This window comes from Plectropomus leopardus, chromosome 8 (assembly GCF_008729295.1).
Source record: "Plectropomus leopardus isolate mb chromosome 8, YSFRI_Pleo_2.0, whole genome shotgun sequence".
NCBI lineage: Eukaryota > Metazoa > Chordata > Actinopteri > Perciformes > Serranidae > Plectropomus > Plectropomus leopardus.
Genome location: NC_056470.1, coordinates 20967497 through 20980101, shown reverse-complemented (window position 1 = coordinate 20980101; position 12605 = coordinate 20967497). Strand labels below are relative to the sequence as shown.

The 12605-nt window shown below is 38.7% G+C and overlaps 1 protein-coding gene and 1 non-coding gene across 2 annotated transcripts; both read left to right on the top strand.

Annotated features, from left to right (window-relative positions):
- Positions 1-856: 856 nt before the first annotated feature.
- Positions 857-928, top strand: trnaa-ugc. The gene has a single exon. It is a non-coding gene; the product is annotated as a tRNA-Ala (tRNA).
- Positions 929-10271: 9343 nt separating this feature from the next.
- snai1b (snail family zinc finger 1b) lies at positions 10272-12371 on the top strand. The gene is made up of 3 exons (XM_042491960.1): positions 10272-10511; positions 10811-11350; positions 11682-12371. The coding sequence occupies exons 1-3, from the start codon at positions 10430-10432 to the stop codon at positions 11861-11863; spliced, it is 804 nt and encodes a 267-aa protein (XP_042347894.1). The 5' UTR covers positions 10272-10429; the 3' UTR covers positions 11864-12371.
- Positions 12372-12605: the final 234 nt, after the last annotated feature.

Sequence of the window (12605 nt, the reverse complement as noted above, 5' to 3'; positions counted from 1 at the left end):
TTCGATACCACTCTTGTAGTAGCTGCTGATAAGTTGGTGCAAAGTATTTATTTTTGGCAAAATTTTACATGACACCTAGAATAAAGTGGTTTCGATGAAATATCACTATTTGGAGCTTGATTTAGTTATGCTTTTTTCCCACATTTTTTTCTGTGTTTCAAGACCATCAGGAATCTGAAAATCCAATAATAATTTCTGTTTTTGTAGTGTCTTTAATAATAAATAATAAATAATAATTATTTTCTTTATATAGCACATTTATAATCATAGTTTAAGATATTCTTTGATAAACAAAGCTGCATTTGCAGTTTGGTAGGCATGTTTTCTTTAAATATCAGAGATAAAAAAAGGACTGTCAAAATTATTTGACATGCGTCCTCCTTTCTGCACCACCCCCTCCCCTCTCACAAGTAACCAACAGTCCCTAACTGAAACCAAAACATGACCTGCAGGTTAAAAATAGCATAGAGCAAAAATAAAATCAAAGAAAACTGAGCTACAAATACATTTTTTTCCATTCATTCATTCTGATGTCAGTTCAGTTCTTGTATTAACAAACCATTGCTAAAAACAGCTCAGAGTCTCTTGAGAAGGAGTGCTTTAACAATTTTTTTTAACCTATTCAAACACACACACACACACACACAAACACACATACACACACACACGCAGGAAATACAGTATGTAGAGCTGGGTCAAGGGTTTAAACCAGGCTAAGAATGAGACCCTCATTACATAACTTGGCCCCAGTCAGACCAAAAATATCCCAGTCAACCCACATCTCGTATTACAAGTTTAAAATCCTGTGTCTAACCGCACCTTTATGAACTGTGTGATATACCTATAGATACCAGTAGGGGATGTAGCTCAGTGGTAGAGCGCATGCTTTGCATGTATGAGGCCCCGGGTTCAATCCCCGGCATCTCCACTCTTTTAATTCTCCTTGTTTTCGGTGAGATGACAAGTGGCGATAAATCCGATCAAACAGCAATCACATATTCTACCGTCGCGGCGTTTTCTGTTCCCGATAACACGATGTAGTTTTAATAATTTCATAGGAAAACATTAATATGGGTTTTTCTGATGTAATCTCCTACAAAACACAACATTCAGCAGGCCTATATGTGAAATATGTGAATTCGTCACGTGAAAAAGTTTTATATTTTTGGCATAATGTGTCCTTTTTTTAATACATCATATTAAAATTGAACTGAATTTCTTTAAAAAGATTCTTAAAAAGTTTTTCAAGAAAATTTGATCTTTACATTCACTGGCACAGATACCCACTCTGCAGTTTGCTATTGGAGGGAGAAGGCTGATAGAAACACTGAGGGCAATGCTCATTTTGGAAATGGGTGAAAAATATAAAGAGAAGCGCATGCACGCACACACACACACACACACACACACACACACTGACCCCTAACATAGGAAACACTCTACTCTGAGGGTTAACCCCTCGCATGTACTCTTCAGGTGCCTGTAACTGCATAACCCAGATACTGTAAGTCTGCACATTATGACCTAAATTATCCACCTTTACATAATTGTCACATATTAACACCTCAGGTGTCAAGCTGAGGAAAAAAAGAAGAAATCATTTGTCACTCCTGTCGAAAGCTTTAACGGCCTGCTGTACTTTAGCTGCAGGACACACAGCAGAAAGCATGCAATACATGTCTGTGCAAACTGTGTCCCAGTTTTTAACAAACTTAAAAACCTTGAATTCAGCAGTGATCATGTTTTATCCAGAGGGTTAGAAACATGCATGTAGTGTAAAAAAGTAATAATACTTCATTACAGTACTTTGTACTTCACTTCAAGCCTAGTGTACACGCCATTCTAAGGTGGTGAATATTGGGAAGAAATAAACTTCATAATTCTCAGAATTCTGACAACTTTTTTTTTTTTTAAATTAACAGTATTCACTTGTACTTCAACTTTCAACCACATACATATATGGAACGGGAGGTTTTGGGGGTCCTTAGTCAAAAAGTTTGAGCATCAGACACTTAATTTCTTGCATTCTGCTGAATGTTTGTGCACCAGTTTGTGTCTTTTCTGCATCTTTTTATGGTGTAAATGTATTTTATTTTGTCAAATATAAAAATCCTCTGCTACTTTCATGTTTTTATTTGAGGTGCACAAATGCATGCTCTAAATATTGAGGAGAGCAAGTCCCCTGTGTCCTTCCCAATATCTACACCTGTGGTATTGACAATTTAATAATGGTGGTGGTGAATAATAAAAGTGTTTGTGTTGTGAAGAAATTAACTTAATAATTCTCAAAATTCTGACCACTTTTTTATTATCAGCATTTACTTGTACATATACTCTCAATACTTAAGTACATCTAGTATCATAAAATTACTTTTGATACTTAAGTACAGTAAATATCAGATACTAACACTTTTACTCAAGTAATATTCTAAACAGTGACTTAAACCTCTACCAAAGTAGTCTTCTGGTAAGAAATCTGTACTTTTACTCAAGTATGGCTTTTAGGTACCTCATCCACCGCTACATATAATACAGTTCCCAAAATGTAAATATCAGAGGTCAGAGCTGTTTTATATGCATTCAAGAGTTGTGCTAAATTTGCATTTAAGGTTTCCAAAAAGGTTTGACTTTAGAAGTATGAAGAAGACAATACATTTTTGTCCTGCCTCTGTGACACACAGGATTCCTCATCTTACATCATCATCATTATATTGTATTGTCCAACCTGAGGGGGTGGTTGCTGAGTCATTAAACACAACAGGTCGATACGGATCTTTCGTGTCGTGCAGGATTACAGACGACATTGTTGATATTCTCAGTTATAGGGGTTGGCAGAAAGCACACATTCCTCAGTGTCTATTCATTTAGCCCATTGTGTCTGTTTGTGTACACCCGAGTGTGTGTTTACAAAAGTAGAATTTAAGCATTGCTGAAATGGAACTATTACTCAAGTACTGTGCTTAAGTATGAATCTGAGGTACTTGTACTTTACTTGAGTATTTTCTTTTCATGCTACTGTATGCTTTTACTCCGCTACATTCCAGGGGGATGTATTGTATGTACTTTTCACTTCACTACATTTATCTGACACCTTCAGTTATTTTACAAATTAAGGTTTTTGCATAAAAAAATTAACCAGAGTTGATAAAATATGTTTGCTATAAATTAAATCACTGAACAGTTTATACAAGTACAGCTGAAATGAGTAGCTGATTAATCATTTAGCCGATTGTTAGAAAATTGTTTGGCAATTATTTTTGATAAACATGCAAGGCATTCAATAATTTTAAGGCTCTGATGGGTGTTTACATTTAAAAAATGCTTTTTTAAAAAAATATTTACTTTCTTTTACATTTTTTTGGTTTATTGTTTTTAAAATTTAGGTTTAAGGGTGTTTTTTATTTCTTTGCATTGGGTACCTTTACCTTTTTTTTTTTTTTTTTTAACTTTTTAAATATTCTATTACATTTTACAAGTTTCAAGTTTCTTGTGTTTTAGTTGAATACTTACTTTTATTTAAGTAACATTTTCAAAACAGAACTATAACTTGAAATAATATTTTCACAGTGTGGTATTAGTACTTCCCCTTCAGTAAAGGAACTGAATACTGCTTTCACCTCTGTTTGAAAGATTAAACACAGCTCAATCTCTGGTGTCTGTGCAACTGCAGAGTGACCCTTGTGTCCTCTAAATGAATGTGATCTTCGCAACCCTCCTTTAGATGCTCCATATTTGTGCAATCAAGATGATCTGATGTCTGACTTCTGATTTTAACCACTGACCTGTAAACCCCAATGACATCATCATTATTGGTCTTTTGCCGCCTCCTCGTGGATGGTCTCAGAACAGCGCCTCCGTAGATCAGTTCACCACGTGACCAGCAGGTGGCGTCACTTGATTGTTTGTTCCTGTCTTCATCCAAAATGATCCTGACAGAGATCTGAAGACAGCAAAATAGTCATAAGTTACAGATCTCTGCAAGTAGTATCAGATCAGTGGTGACAAGTATAAGAATACTGTTGCCTTAAATGATCAAATGTACTACCTTTTGACTCATACTACATATCCTATACAAGGATATCTTATAAAAGGCCTAGCAGGTACAGGCCCAGGGGTCCAGAGAATTAAGGGCCCTCTTGACCTTTACCTGCAAGATGCCACTCAGATCACATCATGGAATTAAATCACTCTGATTGGCTGAAAAAAAAGCCCAGCTAAAGTCAAGAGGGAGTGAGACTGAAACAAACTTGTTATATAAGAAAGGTTATTTCTCAGTGGCCATGGAGATCTTGCTTTATTATGTGCTTTGTTCTTTCAACATTATTTATACAAATTTATTATTCATCTTTATACATTTGTTTATAAATTATGAATATTTTTAAGCACTTTTTATAAAGCCATGTCCTTGCTTTTTTATGTGCAAATATTCTTGTACTTTTAACTAATTTCTTGTTAATTTTGGCATTATTTCTTCTCAAGCTGTTCATTACCTTGTTCCCATGTTTTTGTGAGAAATCAAGCCAATTTGCACAGGTGTCAAAGGGTTAAAGGGGAAGGCTTGGCCGACATTACTCAAGGGGAATGAGAACTGTGCAAGTTGTCCATTTGTATCAAGCAGCAAATAAGCTGTTTAAGTTAATAAGCCTGACTTGACATCAATATATCATGCAACCCTAAGACAACACATGTTAGAGCTACAACAGCTAACTTAACGAGAAAATGCTATTATGTTACATTATATGGGATGTTGTCCCTGGAAGAATACTATAACAATTAACTTTATAAACACAAAATTCAATGATTTCTCCAAAACTTTCAAAGACTTTTACTTATTCCATTACTTTTCCAGGCCTGGAAAATGAGATTGTAAAATTACAAGAATTTTCCTTTTCCATGTCTGTGATAACCCTGAATAATAAAAAAAAACACTACTTTGTAACCCAAAATATCTAATCTGCTGAGACCACACTTCAATCTGTAGGTCATATCGACTGCTTCTCTTCTTGATCAAGGTGGATTTTCACTAAAAACATGAATGTTTGTTTGCGTCTACTAGAGACACATCAGCAGAGGGTGCACAGATGACAGAGCGTGTGTGTGTGTGGGAGTGTGTGTTCATACGAGCAACCCTGCATTCCAGGGGGATAATCTTATCTCCTGCTGACTTTATGGACCTCTGAACTTTAGGGCAACACACACACACAAACACCATTTCACATGTATAAACAAACAAACAGAGGTGCAGTGGTTTAAAAGCATGAAGCTTGGCACAATAATCCTACACTCATCCTTTCAGATTCAACTATATCTTTGTATTGTCACATCCACTCATTGACTGACATGTTGGGAGATCTGCTGTATCCTTTGAATCATCACGTGGACAAAGAAGACCTGTTTTGTCTCATGATGTGCTTCAGGGTCAGTCTGCATAAGCATCAAATGTAAATAGCTTTAAGTGACCGTTACCTGTTGTTTGAATGGACTGAATGGTAACGATGCACCAGATTGTTCTAAAGCCATCAGCAACAGGTTTTAAAATGTAAAACAGGGCTTTTAGCTGCACCTGTGTACTTGTCACTTGAGCAAGAAACATTTGTACAGTCACAATAGGTGTTTGGGAGTTGTCTCCTTTTCAAACACATGAAAGAACACAATACAGTCACTGCCCCTCCACCACCTTTAATCACAGCTTCACCGTCAATGCCAGCAATAAGGGAAAATATTTTTAGTTCAGTTACAGCAGCTAATGTTGTTTCTTATACTTATCTATAGTCACTTTCTCATCCAAAATTATCCTCTGAGAGCAATGAAAACAATAACTGAATCCTGAATAAAATCATTTGTTCAGAGCCACAGCTGATAAATAATAACTTTACATTCTTGTCAGTCTGAAGAAATCAAGGACTGTAAAAGGTGGATGGCGAAGAAAAGATGAGATGGTTCCACTCTTTTTTTTTTTTTAACTGTTTTTTGGATTATCCAGCAATTTAGTTATGTAAACTTCAGGGACAGTTCAAGGGTCACTTGAGATTCAGGCTATAAAAGTAACTGGTCTCAGAGCAGTCTAAACCCAGCTCACGTCTTCTTATCAGTCAGTCAGGAACTTCTCATTTACTGCTTAAATTATACATATGAAAACTGTTGCACTATAATTGGTATATTTAACCCACATAATCCTGAGCCATGAGGCCTTGATGACATATTTTGCATATGTATGTAGGCGACAGGGTTCGGTATCTGAAGCATGCTGATTTCCATTTGTAGTTTGAGTAGTATTGAGCAAATATGTTTAAAAGGCAGCTAAACAGTCCATGTGGAGAGGCAAAAGGCACTGCCCAAAACACAATCTGAGAACACATCTGCTATTGTCTGAAGAGGATTTCGCTCTTTATTAGCTTTTTTGAATTGTATCTGCATTCATATACAACATCTCCTTATAGCGATAAACCAAAATGACCAGCACAAGAAAGAGGAAGTTTTGGCTCGGACATCTACTGGCTACACTGAATCAGCCCAAAACATCGGTCCAAATCCCCAGATGTTTTAAGTCATAAAACTGATAGCTGATGGGTTCTGACATTGGTGATCCAGCCCATTTTCATTTCCAACTTGTAAAATACCGCTGTTTTGGCCTTAACATTGTGATGTCAGATGGCTAGATAGCACCTGCCACATCACTTGAGATAATGTTTTTACACTTTGCCATGTGCCTCATTCCCGTAAACCTAACCGTGTAAGACATTGTTGCCATGTTACCATGTGCTTGTGTTGACATCACAGAAGTGGCATCCTAGAAAAAAATAATTAACAAGATGTAACAAAATCATAAAGCTGCAGCATGTTTGCATTTCAGCATGTAAAGTAGAAGAGGCTGAACAAGGACAGTGAAACTGATCTGATTCAAGCTTATTATAGTCCCCTAAATTTAGATTAAAACTAAAAATAGAGTGAAAAAACATTAGCAACATTAGCTCACTGAAATGAAATTATACACGTAAGTGTATAAAAAACTAACTTAAGTGATATTTTGTACTAATTTAGGTTTTAGTCAATTTGGTCAAATTTATCAGCAGACATAAAAAGGCACTGGTGGAAGTACCACCCGTGAAATAAAATCATCAAGCCCTGGGCACATAACCTTCATTTCATAACAAGTAATACTAAAACCAAATATTAAATAAAACTGAACATTTCAATAAAATAAACTGAACAATAAAATCTAAACAAACCCACCCTGGAAGCTAATTAAAGCTAAACTAAATTGAAAACAAATATTAAGAAAAGAATAATAATAATACTTATGACATTTACAAAGCCATAATGACTGATTGGAGCAAAGATTTTCCATTTCATTAATTGTTGCCAACATCTTTGTACAAAAAGTTTTTTTTTTATTGTGGTGGGGGTTTGGCTGACTTTTACTTCACTGCAGAATTTTTATTTTTTGGCATAAGCTTGCATAACCTCCATTTGATGAGACTAAATAAAGATTTAACTACCATATTATCTCTTAGAAGAGGTTTTCAGGAGACAGTTTAAGTCTCTTTGCTGTCTAGTTCATCCCTGAGGCTATAGAGGAGAGAACATCTGTTCTGCAAAACTTTTCATGTCTTCACGTCCTCTGAGTGTCATGAGGTCACTCAAACCCTGTTGGAACACAAATTGTCAGCCATACAGACCAACTGCTTGCCCCAGAAGAGCAAATTCAACAGTGTGTAATCAGCTGTTTTCAGCCTGCACTGTGTGTGTGTGTGTGCGCAGGTGGATGTTTCACTTTATCATTATTTTTCCGTTTATGTAAGGGAGAAATACACACAGCTCAACACACCTCAGTATCACTAATGTAAATGATTCTGTACTGATCCGTTTGAATAAGCTCTTAAAGACCATTTTTGCTCTCAACCTCAGCAACAGACCCACAACTCAGATTACTTTCACGTGTGTCTTTGCTATTTGCTTTTTGTTTTTACTGCTGTTCTGCCCTCGTGACCTGCAGTCTACTTGGCGTCGGCGTCAACAAGCGCTCTAACGACGTGTGAACTTTTGGGCATGCGGTGACAATGGCGCCTTTTAGACAGGTGCATATACACCCACCCACCGCTTACCCTGCCACCGAGGAGCTTTTAGGCTCTTTGCAATGCTAAAGAGGACCGCTGAGGACTGTCACATTCCTGTGTAATGACTGGCACCTGATCTTAGACTCAAAGGGTGTCTGCACCAACAAAAACGTTTAAGAAATAAATAGGTGTGTATGAATTCTTTTTTAAAATCCTTTTTTGGCACTCACATCGCCTTTTTGCATTTTCTCTTACCTCTGACTCGACCTGCTCGTTACGAAAATGTAAAATAAGTTAAAATAGATGACCAATATGCAAACTAATAGAAATACAAATAAATCTTACGAGTAATAACTTTAATAAAACAATATATAATAGCTATTCGATGAAATACAGGATATTAGACATGCTGTGGTCTCGATGCGTAGATAAGCATTTCGTATAATTAAAGAAAAAACAGTTCGGAAATAAGGCCTTTAAACAGCCGTAATGATGACAGAGGGTCCAAGTTTAAGTTCTTTTGCAGCTTATTACATTTATAAGGTGCTCTGTGAGACATTTTCCTTGTTCAGTTGTCTCAGGGAATGTGGAGCAACATTTCTGTGAGCGAAGATGGTGAGTTCAGAGTTTAAAACTTTACGCACGTTTACGCATATGAAGAATTAAGAGATTAAATCATTATGTGTTACCCGTTTACTCCAGTTCATGCCACTCGAAGGCACGACGTGTATTAGGTGCCTGTCTGAGTTTAGGTTACATCACCATATTGTTCCTGTCAGCCTGATTTACTGAACCTCGGATCTTGCTGTGAGCAAGCTGCAGAACAGCCCCTCACTTATCTGAAGGGAATTATTCCCCGCAGAGAGGCAGAGAATGGGAGGGATGCTGCCGGGATGATTTTGTCTCCTCAAAAATGCCCCCACCTCACCAGAGTGCGTTGAAACCTCAAAGGCATAGGCACACAAACGGAGACATGATAAAAATGTCTCTTTTTTTAGACAACGAATGGGTCTAATTGTTGGCAGGCAATTTTAAAAGTCTAACCACACAAATGGTTCAAATGTTTTGTTTTGTTTAACAGCGATTTTAATTTTGCATCTATTAACGCAAACCAAGGCAGCTGTAAGGTAGAGTCGGTTAATTTTGGACATCAGGTAAATTATGACAATTTGCATCTTTAAATGCTCTTTAAATGTTAGCAGCCAGTCACAAAACATGTTATTGCATTATTAATACAAATGTGCTTTACATTAAACATATATTTCAATTGGTCTGAGAGAATGTGCAGGGCAAAAATTCATTAAAAAAAAAAACCAAACAAAAAACAAAAACAAAACAACTGGTCCCAATAGTTACAAGCTAAGCCATGTGGCATGTTGATTTCATCATTTTGGTAACTAAAGCCAAAACAATAAGGGTAAAGCAACAAAAATGGTTGTAAGTTGCATTTAGGTTATTGTTTTGGCTTACTACCAAAAATATTTTCCTCAATAGACTTTGCTTTTTATGGAAAAGGGTTTTGAGTGAGCATTTAATACACTCAGGTAAAATATTATACACACACACACACACACACGCGAACATTATAGGCAATATGGCACTAATGGCAGCAAGGAACAAGGTTAAAATATTTTGATCACTATTTTAACCATTAGTATACTTCACGTGAGTGAGCACAAATACAGTCGACTACCACAGAGGTAACCACCTCACCCAGACAGATCATCAATGAGCCGACAGAGGGCGCTATAGCTTCAGTTTGCCATGACACATTTTGTAAAGGAATGGGCATAGTGGGGGTTAATGTTTAAGGTGTTAAAAATAAATTAACTCTCTTGATTTGACCCTGCTTTGCCTTCATGTAATTTATTAATTTTTTTTAACCACATTGAAAATAATTTTTTTGTACACACTAAACAGAATTTGTCTTCCAAAAATGAACATTTTTGGCAGACTTTTACTTTGAATTACTTTCTTTTTACATTAAATGATAAAATGTATGTCTGTAGATGAAGAAAAGTGGGCTATCAGAGCCGTAGATTGCGCAATTAGATTTGCGGTTTGCTACACTTTTAGGCACATCGGGCACCTGTGTATAGTGGAGATCCCTGACGCACGGGGTGTGTCTTTGGGCGGAGATTTGCCCACCCACCCCGCTGCTGTTCCTCTCTGGTACTATATGAGGAGGCAACTTTGCGACTCCTGAGCAAGATACATCTAACCCCGGTAGTGGTGTTGTGGAGGAGTTTTCTCTCCGTCTGACTGGAATCCGCAGCTGTCTGAAGAGCACATCGTTGGATCTGAGCGCACTCCACCGAGGGAATTGTTATTAAGGTCATTATTGTACTTTATCGGAGAAACCAGATCCCAACATGCCTCGGTCATTCCTTGTGAAGAAGTATTTTTCCAACAAGAAGCCATACTACAAAGAGAGTCAGCTGGAGAGCCATACTGGTAAGTTTCTGTCTTATTGATTGACTGAATTTGATGCAAGTTGGTTAAATTTGACAAGTTGATAGTCAACAGTCAGCCAGAAAAAAAGGCTTTTACCTTCAGAGTACACCAGCTAACTTTTGTTTTCCTTGTGAGTGCAAAACAAATGTTTCTGGTCACTTAATGCAAAAGCCAGATGGATCAGGGTTATATTGAAAGGAGGCTGTAACAAGACACTCAAGAATGAAAACAAGCTTAGTGCTCTATTAGATTACCTGTCCATTACAGCCCACCTGACTTCCTTTTCTCTCTGTTGCCAGCTTTTGTCCCAGAAAGCTTTCCACGAGCTGAACTCCCAACGCAGAACAACATCTCAGCCCTCACCTGCTACCCCACCAACCCATTCTTCAGCAGCATGGACACCCTGCCTGCACCGCTCTCCCCGATCAGCCCCGTGTCCCTCTCCCCATCACTGCTCTGCCCTCTGGACCTCAGCAGCTCTCCCTCAAGCAGCAGTGGCGAAGAAGAGGAGGACGGTGGACGCACTTCAGATCCTCCCAGCCCAGATATCATCCAGCACATCTACCACTGCCTGCACTGCAGCAACAGCTACACCAGCCTGTCTGCACTGTCCCATCATCAGATGTCCCACTGTGCACCACAGCAGCAGACGCCCTCTTTGCCCACTGAGGTCTCTGCACGCCCTGCCTTCCACTGCAAACACTGCCCCAAGGAGTACACTAGCCTGGGCGCCCTGAAAATGCACATCCGCTCGCACACTCTGCCCTGTGTGTGCCCCACCTGCGGCAAGGCCTTCTCCAGACCATGGCTGCTCAGAGGACACATCCGCACACACACAGGTATGCATCAGAAAACAGCTTTTCACATTGAGTAATCACATTGACTTCCAAGCTCTGTTGGCTTGTAAATGGAACAGCTGGCTGCACTATTGATATTCATTGATGACTCCTGACGTGTGAGCAAATGTTATTACCTGAAGTGGCACAATCTTATCTCAGCCTCACAACTGTTGCATGCATGAAAAAAGGTCAATCTGCATTAAGTAAGAGTAGTGTTCCTGCTCTTTTGTTATCTGTAGATCATTTGGAAAACAATGACCACAGGACAGACCTTTGGCCTGGTAATGAAGTGTATCCCCGATGCTAACACTTTTCATGTCTTTTAAACCAGGTGAGCGCCCCTTTGCTTGTCAACACTGTAACCGGGCTTTTGCTGATCGATCCAACCTGCGGGCCCACCTGCAGACACACTCCGAAGTGAAGAAGTACCAGTGTGGCTCGTGCTCACGGACCTTCAGTCGCATGTCCCTGCTGCACAAACACACCGCCTCAGGATGCTGCCCTGCCTCATAGACTCACATTCCCTGAACTGCTCTCATGAGCCAGTGGAAGCTGGTTCCTGACCGATCAGACAGTCAAAGCCATGGGAGGACAGAAAACTGGAGTTCTGTTGCTTTTATAAAACAACTTCTTAAGTGCCTTTTCCAGGACTCTAGGTAATATTGGTATACACAGCATATCTTGCTACGTCCTGTTAACTGTGTGCATGTGTGTGTGATTTGAGGGCAGCTGAACATGCAGTTAATTCCCAGGAAACTCCATCGGTGCCGGCCGGTCCGGGACTCTGGCCATGTTGCAGCTGCTTGGGTGTGTGTATGTGGGGATGTCATTCCTCACCATACTATACATAAATGGTGTGTGTGTTGAGACAGCTGTCTGTGTAGGGTGTACTGTGGAGGCAGGGCGCTGAGAGACATGTTAGCTGTGGCCCTGGCGACAGGTGACCCTCCGCTCGCCCCTCCTCACACCACAAAATCACTCATTGTGTGTTACGGGACATGAAAGGACCACTTAAACTTGACCAATATTGTCTGAATGACATTTGTTTAGCTTTTTGGGAACATTTTGGCATACAGTTTTTTATGACCTATTTTGCTGAATGTGCCTTTCAAATGGGAATACTGTGCCTTTTGCTGCCACATGTAAATAAAAGCTTTGTTTTTTTTAAATGAAAAATGTGCTCTAACTCAACATGCTTTTTATTAACCCTAAGATGCTATTTGTATCATATTTGATACACAGCTTTCTGTAACCT

Coding starts and splice junctions, on each gene's coding strand:
- snai1b (XM_042491960.1), top strand. CDS start 10,430: ATGCCTCGGTCATTCCTTGTGAAGAAGTATTTTTCCAACAAGAAGCCA. Junction 10,512..10,810: donor TCAGCTGGAGAGCCATACTG/GTAAGTTTCTGT, acceptor CTCTGTTGCCAG/CTTTTGTCCCAGAAAGCTTT. Junction 11,351..11,681: donor ACACATCCGCACACACACAG/GTATGCATCAGA, acceptor CTTTTAAACCAG/GTGAGCGCCCCTTTGCTTGT.